At 37.9% G+C, this 13,916-nt stretch overlaps 1 protein-coding gene across 16 annotated transcripts in view; it reads left to right on the forward strand.

Moving 5' to 3' along the window:
• The window catches only part of KCNMA1 (potassium calcium-activated channel subfamily M alpha 1), a 510,436-nt gene that overhangs the window by 333,405 nt on the left and 163,115 nt on the right, over positions 1 to 13,916 (forward strand). For 13 of the 16 annotated variants that reach the window (XM_064464921.1, XM_064464922.1, XM_064464924.1 and 10 more), the window contains 4 exons: positions 594 to 669; positions 4,711 to 4,786; positions 6,492 to 6,662; positions 8,356 to 8,447. In XM_064464921.1, the coding sequence (XP_064320991.1) occupies positions 594 to 669; positions 4,711 to 4,786; positions 6,492 to 6,662; positions 8,356 to 8,447 (415 nt within the window). Of the gene's footprint in view, positions 1 to 593; positions 670 to 4,710; positions 4,787 to 6,491; positions 6,663 to 8,355; positions 8,448 to 8,551; positions 8,644 to 13,916 lie in introns of all 16 variants that reach the window. The other 3 variants (XM_064464911.1, XM_064464920.1, XM_064464913.1) reach the window with 1 other exon arrangement.

The raw sequence follows: 13,916 nt of genomic DNA on the forward strand, positions 1-13,916 counted from the left end.
CATTTTTAAGAGAGAATGTGTCGTCCCTCTTTTGTTCTGCGTGAGTTTTTGGAAATTAGGGTGGAGATAGGGAGCATTATTGCAATAAATGATTTTACGTCATTAAGATTTACCAATTTAATCAGGCATATAAACAGACTACTTTATCCAGGTTATCAGATCTCTTGCCCATAATCTCTTGTCTTTCACTGAGCAATGTGGGAGCTTGGAGACTGAGGAGTTTCAGATCTCTGTGTGTCTTTGACAGCCCAGAAGAGGAGGACATGTGCACTAGAACTACCAGCAGAACCTCAGTGAGGTTTTTTTCCCCTTAGCTTTCAGCCTGTGTGTCTCCTCCCGTGGCTTCCTACATAAACTAAGGCTTTCTGGTAGGATATTTCAGCTCTTAAGGAAATAAGTTTTAAAACAATTTGAAAAGGACCTGGTAAGGATCTTGGAACCATTCAATATGGAAGAACATTTCAAAGGTATTCAACGTTTTGTATGCAACTTGTGTTGGTTTCATTGAGCGCTGTCATTGTAAGTGAAATGTTATAATTTGAATTATTCTTTGCTTTACTAGAGCTGGTTTTTTTTCTTTTTCTTTACTACAGGTTTAAGATTTTTAAGAGCCCTTAGACTGATACAGTTTTCAGAAATTTTGCAGTTTCTGAATATTCTTAAAACAAGGTAAGACCTTTTCTTACATACTGAGTTAGTTGCATTGGTGACAGACTTAGTGGTCCTAGTAATATATGTTTTTCTCTTCTGGTAAAAACATACTTTAAACTTTTCTGCTGATGAATGAGTTATCACTGTCAGTATCTTTCGCCACGTGATCAGTAGAAGATTTTCTTGATGTCGTGTTACATTTGAAATATCTGAGCAAGACTAAGTGCTGATAAATTAAAAGCGGAGTGAATTACAGAGCTCTGCACGGATGAGGTATTGCTTCTTTCCACGTAATCAGTCCATATTCTGCTGCCTTGGAAAAACAGAAATCACAATTCATTCAACAGACTACAGAATACTAAAAAGTATTTTGAGAAATAATCATTGTGGCTGTCTTTCAGTTTTTTTTGAACTGAGCATCCTCCTTCACATCAAAAACATATTAAAAATTAATTTTACACTCAGCTATTTTTAGATTGTGTTCATTGTCATTAGCATTTCTTTCAAAGAATATTTAATATATTCCAAGTAACCTTCTGGCTTTGCCTGATTCTTCAGGCTATTAATACACGAAAGTTGTGCAGGAGAAGCACAACTTTGAACAAAAGATCTCTTTGAAGGAAAAAAAAAAGAGGGACCTTCCCAGGCCCCGCAGTCGAAGACTCATTGCCTTTCATCATTCCTTAGAATGCCCCAGCTGAAGTATTGAACCCAGCTACCAATAATTGCTGTAAACTCGGTTCCATTCCGAAATCCCGTGCTCTCTGCACCAGTTGATGATGCACGTGTGAAGGTTTTCTGTGTAACTCCATTTACTTGCTCTGTTAATGAGCAGTGACGGGGAAGTAGATCCTTGAGATTTGTGCACACTCGTGGTAAACGGCTGCTTCATCAGCCCTTAGCCTTGAAGCTATTCCCTTTGCTGTAAAACTGTCACGCTATCTGTCTTTAGCTGTGTGGCTGTAAGGAATCCAGGTCTTTTCAAGTGAAGAACTGAAAGACTGTGCAGTGAAGATTTAGTCCAGTAGCTTAGAATGCTGCCAGTATGGTCATTTGTGCTCAGAGTATCCAGAGAGTTCGCATTTAACACATAGAGCAACCTCACCAAAGGGCCTGGCAGGCAGTGGAAGAGCCCCATAAACTGAAAGGATTTTGGCTAAAGGCTAAAACCCCTTCAGGAGTGGGGGATTTGTAAACTTCCAGATCCGTAAATGAAGGGCTACTGTGTTAATCCCGTGCAGTGTGTTTAGAGCTGGCTCATTCAGGATTGGCATGTTCGTTTAAATAGCATTTCTGTGGTGCAAAATTTACTCTTAGATTAGATATCACCATCTCTGTGATTATTTATATGAATTTCCAAATATCTGTAAAACCCAAATGTTGATTATTAGAAAGCCTGTAAAGCAGAGCTTCCTTACGTGACTGGTTTTGACTAGAGGCATTTCAGCGTGCGTGGCGTTAGTAGCAAGTAGCTACTGACAAGGTGAGAAACCGGTAGGGTATAAAGGGCACTGCTGTGTGTTTAATATTTGGTGCAATTAGAAATGAAATTCTGTCCTCCTTTTCCTCTTTCCCCCAGTAAAGAAAAAAGGTTTACCCTAACCTACAAATTAAAATTACTCCTGGAATTAGTCGCTGAGAAATGAGGGTTAAAGAAGCGTATATTATTTACACAGTGGGCAGGAGAGCCATTCCAAACACCGGAATCCAAAGGAAGACACTAAAAAATGCAAAAAACAAAAAAGAGGCACTGAGAGACTAGCAAAATAGTGTTGGGAGTGTTAGATAATTATTAGAATATCTGAAAAAAATATTGTATTTGAAAAGAACCATTAAGGCAAAGCAGAATTTTCCTGTGGCGTATTAAAAAGCTGCTCTGCCAAGGATGTATGCATTTCCCTAAATTGAGAAATTTTATTTTACTCAATATTTTTTGTTCCCGTGTGGTATGAAATTGAATAGTGTGGTGTTCAGCTGAAAATGTCTCTCCTCCACTGTTTTGTAATATTTTTTTCAACAAAACTACAGAGGCTTAGGCAGGGCTCGCAGGAAGGGATTTTGCACAGATGTTGGAAAGAGCTTAAAGAGCACAAAAATGTTTGTGACTAATCCTTCATCTATATTTAGACCCTGGCGGAAACACGGGACTATTTCATAGAGGAGAGATGAGGTACAATGTTTAATAAATCTGCAAAAATAAAACATACCAAACAAGTCCCGTAAATAGTTATTTTTAATGGCTGCTGTCATTTACTTGTGTTACAGTAATATGTGGAGACCAACGGGCACGTTGTTGTATCAGGAGTCACTCCTAAGTTCAGGTGAAGGATGATATTTAGGCTTCCAGAAGAGCTTGGCATCAGCACGATTTCTATCATTTTGTTTAATCTAGGAAGCTGTTGTTTAGGGTCCAGTGCTGAGACTCATTTTTATCACCAACAAAATATGCACCTTAATCAACCATACCTTTAGAAAGAGAGAAATAGGGAATATGTCGTGATGTAGGTGAATGGGAATTAATCACAAAACTACTGGTATATTAATGTACTTTTGAGTATTTTTTGTATTTCTTTCCTGGTACCCCCAGTCGCCCGCTTCAGTAACTGTAACTCATAAAAATATTTTTAATGGAACCAGTTAAATTAAGTGAAATTAAATCTGCATAAATTTCCAGGTTAATTTCTCAACTTTGTTTAGAAAATAACCCATTTTTGTTGTCCTTAACGTAGTTGTAAACGGAGATATTAATTAAACTCGACTGCAAAACTACTACTACTAGCACTGATAGTGAATTTTCCCCAATTTTTATTCTTTTGGAATGTATTGCTTTAGGACTAATAGTGGTTTTTCTGAGGCATTATTCTTTCTTTGAAACGGTTTCAAAAACAAAGGAGAGCTATTTCTGATAGAGTTCCATGACTGGGTGAGGTTATTTAGACATGGTGCCACGTGGACTTCAGTTCCTTGTGTATTTGTTGAATATCCTTCTTTAGCTTTTGAAATCATCGCGATTTTTGTAAGAAGAGAGGGAGCGAGCTTTACTTACATTTCTTCCACAAATTTAGGTATTGTATTTTCCTGCTGAACTGAGTGAGGGCTTTTGGGGCGGGAGTGTTTGGGTTTTTTTTTTCCTTTGGTTGGTTCCTTGGGGATTTTTTTTCTTTTTTAATTAAAAATGAGAAGTGTGAAATACTCCAGCTCTGTATGAATTTCCACAAACAACTCCATAGGAGTTCATGTAAGCAGAATAATATGAAAATTACTTAGGACTTTACACAGGAAGGGTGAAACCCTCAAGTGATTTAATTTGGGAATTGTAATTTTTTCACGAAAGCAGCACGGCACGTGCAGGCTGGCTGCAATAGTTCGTTAATCGTTTGCTGTCACTGTAGGGAGGTAGCCTTGCCCCGTGGTCGCGTAGGCAAGTGCTAACGTGCGACAAGACCATCCTCTCGCTGGTAATATTTAAAGCTGCCACAGGTCTGGGGTCAAAAGCACAATGAATATAGAAGCAGCACACACGCTAACGAAAAATGAAATAATTGAAAGGCCATCAGTCAACTGTATGTGCAAGTGCAGTGTTCAGCAGCTGACATGCGCTGGCGTGGCTCGGTTTGATTCATCCGACCTGCATGGGTGTGTTCCTGGGCAGCAGAATAGTTACGTGTAAATAATTGCTGAGGTGTATAGCGATGAAAAATGAGCAGGTGAGTTTACTGAGGCAACCAGATTATTTGTGAAAACGCATTATTTATTGCTGTTGGGTTGGTTATGAGTGCAGACCTAGCTGAGGTTTCCATTCGTCTTTCTGCTTTCAAATGCATTGGCATTTTTCTTTCAAGCTACCTAAATTATGCCAATGTGAACTCTGCAAAGACAAATTAATGCATATGTTGCATAGGCTTTTGATTAAGTTTTTTAGGGAGCCTGCATCTCTTCAGAAATCATCATCAGACTGTTTCAGTCGAAAGTATGCAGTCATACGCAGGTACCTATTAAAACCGTGTGATAAATTCCAGACTAAGTTCCTATTTGTTTCTGGGTTTTGTTTATTTTCAGTAATTCCATCAAGCTAGTGAATCTGTGCTCCATATTTATCAGCACGTGGCTGACAGCAGCTGGGTTCATACATTTGGTAAGTGTATTTGAAAATACTTCATTGCCTTGTTCTCGTGGATCATCTGCTCTCTGAGCTACTTTATTACCTGAAATTGCCTTGCTCTGGGTAATCCCTTAACACATCTATAGAGTGTAATAAAAAAAGACATCACAGCTTCCCGAATTTTAGGCTCCTACTCAAAACTAATTCTGAATAGTAAGTAATACATCATTAACCTCAGCAATAAAATGTGTCTTGGGGTGATGCAACTCCTTGAGCGATTGCAATTTACCAGTAGGTGGCAATGTTTCCTAAAGAACCACCCGGGCGCTTTCTGGAGGGGTTGGTGGAGCCGAAATGGTGCTGAGGTCCTGGGAAATCAATGGCTGTGTCGGAGAAAGCAGTTCTCTGTTTCCACGAGAAGTAACGGGACTGCCAATGTTGCGGGTAGCAATTTTGTGGAGGGTATTTCCTTCGCTTTTGTTTGAAAATTTCGAAATTTTCGGTGCAGCTTTTCAGTCATGGATAACGTAGATTTTTGCAATAGATTTCTATTCTGCACTTTGCAATACCTGAAAAACCTAGGGTAGTTAGTATAGGAGTACGTACGAGGTCATAAACGTGAACAGGCATATGTATGATAGGTGTATGCCAATTGTGTGTTTTAAATGTTTTAAGCTAATAGCTTTTACTGATTTGCTCATTAAATATAATTAAATATGGTTGAATATTTGTCCTTTAAGTACCTTTCCTGGTCATCTTAGAATCAGGAAAATTTCAAGGTAATAGTCATCGTAGTAGTAATAAGTTATTCAGGAATGGTTTTGGAATAATATTATAATTTGATTATATTGATGTTAGTCCAGAGCAATTAAATTGACTTCTCTTGAATTGCCTTGAGCAGCATCCAGCTATGTAAGATTAAATTCAGAATGTTTATCATCTTCTTATACCAGATAGTCATTTTGTTTTCACTCTTAAAGATGGACTGAAATTTTGGATGTTGTTGTTTGATACACCACTCATTCAGGGATGACCATGTTTTTACGCTCCTGTGAGCAAATATAGCATCTTTATGACATAAACATTAGCTCTTTCTACTTCTGAATTAAAAAAATTTTAAAAAAAAAGCTTTTAAAATTACAGCAGGAGGGAGAAATGCTATTTTCTAGGGCTTGGATATTTTTTTTCTTGCTTTTCAGCATAAGTGTCTCTGTTCTACTGTAGGAAACCTCAACCTTCAAACATTTTTACTGTGGAATAGCGGGCACGAGCGTTTTCCAGTGATATAAATTTATAACTTTGCCATGTACAGTAGCTGGCCTCTTGGAAAAGTAATAGTGTATCGCTAAACTAATGCCTTTAATAGCTACATAATGCTTTAAAACAAAACCAAGAAGTTTAATTGCATTACAAATAAGATTCAGTCTGACAAAGTTCTGAACAAATCGCTATGGAATGCAATTAATTGTGTTATTTAGAGGTGAATGGCAAAGATACGTTCCATAGATCGTACGAGTGGCAAGGCTATGCCTATTGGCAAAAAACCTGTAATGCTGTAATTAGGACAGGGTTAGATTCTGTATTTCTTCAAAATAAATCACAGGAAAGGATCCAGAGCTGATGTTGTATGCCACATTATATATACACGCACACACACGGGCCGCACGCACGTGTGTCAGTAGAGTGAATTGGCGTCACAGCTCTGTTAATTCGCGGTGTGTTTGCTTGTGCATTTTAGGTGGAGAACTCAGGGGATCCATGGGAAAATTTCCAAAATAATCAACCGCTAACATATTGGGAATGTGTTTATTTACTGATGGTTACAATGTCCACTGTTGGCTATGGAGATGTTTATGCAAAAACAACCCTTGGTCGCCTTTTCATGGTCTTCTTCATCCTTGGGGGATTGGTAAAAACCCTTTTTTAATTATTATTATTATTATTATTATTAGTAGTAGTAGTAGTAGTAGTATTCCAGCTACCTTAATACTTGATCCTGTATATCTCAATTCTGTAATTAAAGTAATAATATCTGGTGTAATAAATTAAAATTAATCATAATACTTTTAAATATATATGTAATACACCTTTTTTCTATAGACAAATGTTTTGTAAGAGCTTGTCAAATTAGTCCAGTTTAGTAGAATCAGAGTTTTTCTGATCCATTTAAATGAGTAATGCATGTGAATACATGAAGTGCTTCGTATTCCAACTTACAACGTTATTGGTAGTACTTGACTCTTTAGTGACTGACTGTAGTGCGTTTTTTTGAGGCTGATATTGATACTTAAAGGCACTTTGCGGTTTCAGAAGTTCTTCCCACCCTTCTGTGTTCCTCCCCAGAATTCCAACAAACACTGTGGCTTTGGACTGCCTTAAAGAGCAGCTTGCCTGATCCAGATGATGGCAAACCACACTCTCTTTAATTTCAAACATCCTTTCATGTCATGTAGCACGATTTTAACTCACAATTTATCACATGTGCATAACCAGCATCCTTTTACATTGGCAAATTCTTGCGTTCTTTGTCCTGTATGTGCGTAGCACCGAAGTTACTAATTGTCTTACGTCAACTTTTCTGCTACTCATCAGCATTAGTAACATTACAGGACTGGTTTCAATGTTAGTCTCTAAACCAGCAAGGTTTATTTTAATACTTACTCTCTGTGCAAGGTAAGTGCTTTATGGATGACTCTCAATATCTATTGTGCACATACATACGTATGTATATTACTTTACTCTCATATATCGATTTCACATATACATACCTCTTACAGAGGTGATATGTATATAACCAACGTTATGAATGCCATATACGAGACACACACGGATGCATATATATGAGCATAAATATATGCATTCCCGTCTCTGTTTATTGACATACAAAGACAAAGACCATGTCTCTGGCAGTAGCTCTTCGAAGTATCCAGCCACAATGAAGATGTTTGTTGGACAAAACATGGCAGAATAATTTTTATTTTCTCCTCAAAACCTTTTTTTCTATCACGTGTTATTCCAATCCTTTTAAAAACATAAACTTTTGGAAAAGTTGGGGTTTTTTGCGGGGGCGGGGTGTGACCTTTTTGTTTCTTGAGAGGGGGAATAACCCCCGATTGCCTCTTGTTTTTGTCTTCATTTGAATCTTAATCATGGGGGAAAAAAGTCTGTCTCTTAAAATAGAAATGTAACCAGAATGATAATACTTAAGTTTGGTTTTTGCAGTGGAGCTTGGATAGGTTTTTTTTCCCCCTCCCCTCTTCAGGAAGAATTAGACATAACTGTATTTTATGACTAGAGAACAGTTTGAATTAATTTTGTTCTTGTTTTGTTTCGTGTGCCTATTTTTCCTCTTTTGACCATTTTCTTAATGTATAAGGCGTGCACCTTCTCCCAGACCAACTTTTACACGGAGGAGCCCTCTTGTTTTCTTTGATAAGACCTTTTACATTTTTTAAAAAAATTTTCTTTTTAAACAACTTCATAGATCTAATTCTTTTGCATTTTCAGATCTTAAAGATATATATCTTCTGAAAATATTCATCATCCCCCTTTCTTTGGCCTCTCTTTTTAGTCTTTTCTTCTGTCTCCTGTCTTCTTCTTAGGCCATGTTTGCCAGCTACGTCCCTGAAATCATAGAGTTAATAGGAAACCGCAAGAAATATGGTGGTTCCTATAGTGCGGTTAGTGGAAGAAAGTAAGTATCCCAAGAGGCTCTGCTGCCTCTGCTGCAGTAGAACACTCTCTGCATGCCATTTTCTTTTTTTTTTTTTTTTTTGTGTTTTTGTTTCATGCATGTAGGCAATGTTTGCTCGCTACGTGCCAGAAATTGCTGCTCTCATCCTTAATCGGAAGAAATACGGCGGGACTTTTAACTCAACCCGAGGCAGAAAGTAAGTCAAAAAAGACCAGGTGTGGTTGTGTGACTTTAAAGAGCCCCTGAAGGTGGTAAGAGCTGACTCACGGCTTTATAAGGCTGCATTCCTTGACATCAGCTGTTACCACTGGAGAGTTGTCACACTAAAATCAGAGACCTGGGCTATGCTATGGTACAAGTCACAACATTTCGTCCCTACTTCAAGAGAACCTGGAAACCACTAAGACTACACTGACATATCTTGTAAGAACTGCTGCTGTTGCACACGCAGGTGGCTTCTGGAACAAGGCTGACCTGTCACTTCACAGCTTTGGGCATCAGATTATCACGGCATCTCATAACTAAGTGACGACGATGATTCGCATGATTTTCAAACAACTCTGTTCTTTAGAAACACGAGCTTTATGTTGGTCGGGTTATTCCCTTCGGCTGACGATGTCACAGGTCTGGCGGTGCTGTTCCGCAGTGCTCGAACAGCACATTCGGATCTCACGCAGCTCCTGGTGCCTTCATATGAATGCTGCAAACGCTTGTGATTTTAGGATCTGTGACCGGTGATTTTAAAGTGATTCTCTTCCACACACCGTATAAAACCTATTCTAAGAAGAGCATGCAGTAACCTTAGGATGGATAGAGTGCGGAGAAGAACCAAACCCGTAAAAAATACTATTTTCACCTACTAGCAAAAGTTAAATTTTATTGGATCTCATTAGCTCGTTACATTTCTATTGAAAGCTGGCTTGGTTTTTTGACCGAGTTAAAACCAGCTGTTTCTGGCGTTCTCAGCACCTAGACCTGCTGGGATATAGCCTTTAATGAACTAGATGTACTTGGCAATACAGTATTTTCTCCTCTATATCACCTTTAGTGTTGCCACCTTTTATTTCATTACATATCATTGCGGTATTCACCGGTAGAGATATATTTGCCCTAAAAGACTAGTCACATAGAATCCCTCCTATACAACTCAAAGAAGGTACTGCAAGCAACGCACCTGATTAATTGTCCCTCTCCTTACTTTAATAAGATGGTTTTTTTACTTTATTCCTTTCAAATCATCACTCGTGCATCATTTTATAAATGTGGATTATGGTTTTATCAAGTTGTTTCTCCTCTCTGTGGAGCACAAAGGCTGTAAACATCCCACAGAGCTAATTCTAGAGTACCGTTTTACATCACTGGGTAGTGAAATCAAAGTTTTTACCTTTGTTATAGCTTATGCTACTGGATGTTCAATAATACTCAAGCAATTAGACAACACAGTTGAAAACTTTAATACTTTCATTTTTTGAGATACTCTCAAATGTCTGAAGTTTGTTTTGGTTTGGCTTTTTACTGTAAACACTAGTGTTGGAAACATGGATCATTATTCACTTATCCAGATTACCAGAATGCCTTCATTTATTTCTGAGGTAGAGTAGTATCATTAATTTCCCAAAATGTTTCTTTGTGACAGAGGTCTACTCAGTTTCATATTTTTATTCATAATCAGTTTCTCAAAGAGAGAAGTTTTTCAAACACAGAGCTTACCCCTCTGTTTTTGAGGCTCCAAAGCAGTTAGAGCAGAGGGGAATACGGTTAAAAGCAGTTTTACATCGGGCGTGGTAGTCTCTCCCCCTCTACATTGTCACTAGTACCCAGCATCGCTCAGATGTCTCTGAACTTGGACCTGATCTTCAGTCAGAACCCCGCATCCTGAAAAGCGCAACTCCAGATTAAAGGCTTCTGCTAGCTTTGGGGCGTGCTTAATTTTGGTGTTTTTACCTTTTCTTTTTGTCTTTTTTAATATGCACTGTCTGTTTGGGTTTTAGCTCGCTCTGTCGCCAGTGCTTTTCTCTGCTGGTCTCTACTGCCCGTATAGCTTGTCACTTGAAACTCAGCTCTGTCATCAGCGTACAAACTGTTTGATTTACTTCATGCATTGTTTTCTGGTTCAATTATTAATTACTAAGTAGTTTAAAGATGTCCTTTGCTCATGTGGGTCTTTCATCAGAGAATCTCAGCTTGGGAACTGCACAGTAAAAAGCCATTAGCACCCCTTGTTTGATGTTGCTTGTGCAGTCAGTAGAACAAGATTGATGAAATGTTATGTTTGGCCCAAATTTAAGTTTTCATTTGGAATTCAGTGTTGAGAGAAAGGATTGTCAGAACCAATAAGTTTTCCTTTGCTTGGGATATGGGCATGTGGTAGTAATTAGCAATATACGGTCTTTAGTTGAGCAACCAAGCGTAGATTCTGGCAGCAAACGTAATGAGAAACTACAGTTGTTCTATGCCTAATGTCAGAAAGTTTCTAGATAAAATTAAATGCATGTACAAACTGAAAGCAGCTAAATATTGTTGAAAGATGTAGTTTCAACTCCTAAAATAGCAAATGTGTAAACTTCTAACTTTCTCCAAGATAGAGAAGTACTTGGAATCTGCTTTGTAGCATTTATATATATGTTTATACATGTCGCCTCCTGAACTGTGGCTGTGGAATAACACGCTTCTGTGTGATGATTAAACATTTAGGTGGGAAGTTAACATATGATTATGTATGCTTTGAGGGTTGCACCACATCGCTTTAACACTGAGAGCCTCGCCATAGAATTGTATCTATCGAAGCAGCTACAGCGTACGCATAAAAATTATTTCTAAACACTTGCTAAAGAAGAGAAACAACCAACACACCAGCAAGTTTGATCTCACGTTTCATTTTGCTTTTTAGCCAAAAAAGGCCCCAAAGGACTCATAAACTATACAGGGATAATTTTGCACAGTAAAGAAGCTTACTCCTCTGTTAGATGAGACACATACACACAGAGTTTGGAAACAGAATTAGTTTGCAGGCAGTATGCGATTATCACTGGTTAAATTTACTAGACACTAGGTAGTTTTGTTACCTAAGTCCATGGGGAATTTTAAATTTTAGATTTAATTTGTAATCTCTGCTTTGTAATATATTCCTGCAATGAGTCTTCTAAAGTCTCAGAGAATACAAAGCAGGAATTTTATTATACTTTTTGATTGAAGTTTCACCTGTTAAATAAACGACAGTACTCACTGTTGCATATGTACCAAAATGCACACTGATGAATCTATACTGAATGTGACCAAACATGCTCATTTAGTAACAGGCAGGGAAATTGCTTTGGCACAATCACAACATAGTGCAAAAAAAATCACGAAGTTGCTGAAAAAAGGTAACGATCCTTATCTTGACTTTCAGGCTTGTAAGCAATGAGGTCCGCTCTGCAGGTAACGACGTTACTGCTGGCCAGCTCTTTTGCTGCTGTTTGCAGATTTGTTTTTACTATGTGGTCAGTAGACAAGGAGAAAAGGGCCACCTTAATTTAGTTGGAACAAACAAACAATTGTACCTTGCTGTACTCACCGCTAACTACAAATGATACGGGGAAAACCAGACTCGTTACAAAGACAGAAAATAGTTGATATTAAATACATATCTATATAACTAAGATGTAACTGGGCAATAAAAATCAGGCATGAAAAGCAATCAGACTGTAAAAAAATATTATTTTCTAATACCGCTAAGAGGTACCTTCGGATAATGGTGAGGTGGCTTCCAGTATTTTCCGCCGTGAGTCCTACGTAGTTTCTCTGGTCTTTCACACGAGCAGTTCGGTCACCACTGGTTGTCCTTCCTGTGCGCTTCCCTGGATGAATTCTGTAGTACATGGTTTTACGTTTTGGGAAACGCTTCTTGCAGAGCAGGTATATATTATTATACATAATATTCTTTATGTGTAATTACGTAATGTTATTTACGTATTGGCCAATGCTCTGCTGATTTCTGTAGAAGTAGGGACCAACGCAACTTAATTTCTCCATTGAGCAGTTGTCATATTTTTATTACTAATAGACTAGTAACTCCCTGACGGAGTTTTTGTGAGATTTAGTGGAGTAAAGTTTATGCTTTCTGAAGATGAGAAATGCTTTTAAAATGCAAAGTAGACACATTTACAGTGAAGGTTAACTCTTCTCAATTGCCTCATCGCCGAGCATCACGTTGTCACACTGAAAAATATCTGCGGCGTTGTAGGGGACGTGTCTTGCTAAAATATTGTGAAACTTCCTAGATCGCTAAGAAGTAACTAATGAAAGCATCTACTTGAAAGACGCTATATTCAGATAATTTCATAAAGTAAATTAGTGACAAACTAGTATCAGGAACAGATAAAGTAGTTTGTAATGGCAAAATACTGGACACAAATACTGGAGGTAAAAGCTAGATGTAACATGTCGTTGGCTGGATGAGGAAAAAATCTGACCTTTTATTACAGTATTATAAAAAGTCTATAGATGAGACTGTAGATTGGAAAATAATACATAATTTTATATATATATAAGCAGGGGAAATTTTATGCTTTTTTGATTGACCTTTTTTTCATCAGCTACAAACGGAAATGGTATATAGCTTGAGTACTAAAAATATTTCCTCTTAGCCTTTTTTCTTAATAATTTTGAGACCAGCAGCTGGTTCCTTACACCCTAGCTACATTTACCTCTTTCAAGGCTTTCGATTTGACTTTGTTTAGGCTCTTTCTGTAACCTCTATGTAGAACTCATGAGTTAGTATTCCCGGGATCATTTTAAAGTGCTATTTTTTAAAGTGAAGTACCATAAATGGATGAAAAGGTATCTGCCACTCTATTGCCATAGCTGATAGCCTGTTGTTTTTAGAGAGCAGCAGTGAGCCTACAGGTTGGTTTGTGCGTGCTTACCTCTGCAAGGCTGGAAGAGGCAGCGGTTGCTTTGGCTTTGGATGATCTTCTGAAGTGCTCCCACTAACCTCTTAACTGTAAAGGTCAGGCTTTAAGTCTTGCGAGACCGGGGTTTTTTTCAAGAAATTCTTGGGTTTGGATAGGTAGAATTCTGCCGCTGCCCTCTTTTGTGATATTTGGAATTTACACATTCAGTCCTACAGGGTCATCTGTGCTATTTCTTTTAAGGCCCCCCCCAATAAATCAAGGTTTATTTGTCTGTAACATTCATATTACTCAAGTCTGGTCTGAGATTTGGTTAAAGATCCAGATTAGTTTTCTCTCTACTAATTTATGATAAACCTTTTATTCTGCATTTACTAATGTACTTGAGAATCAAGGTTGTTCTTACTCACTTGTTTCATTTCTGTATTCATGTGTTCATATGATCAGACTGGATTTTAATTCTGTGAAATATTTTCCAGTTGAAGGCATTAGCTTATTGTAAATCAGCCTGCACAAAGCTCCAGAAAGCATATGGAAAGAACATTTGTAAACTGATGGGCTGAAAGAGAGACTGGAT

The sequence above is a fragment of the Phalacrocorax carbo genome, chromosome 13, assembly GCF_963921805.1.
Source record: "Phalacrocorax carbo chromosome 13, bPhaCar2.1, whole genome shotgun sequence".
NCBI classification, from domain to species: Eukaryota; Metazoa; Chordata; class Aves; order Suliformes; family Phalacrocoracidae; genus Phalacrocorax; species Phalacrocorax carbo.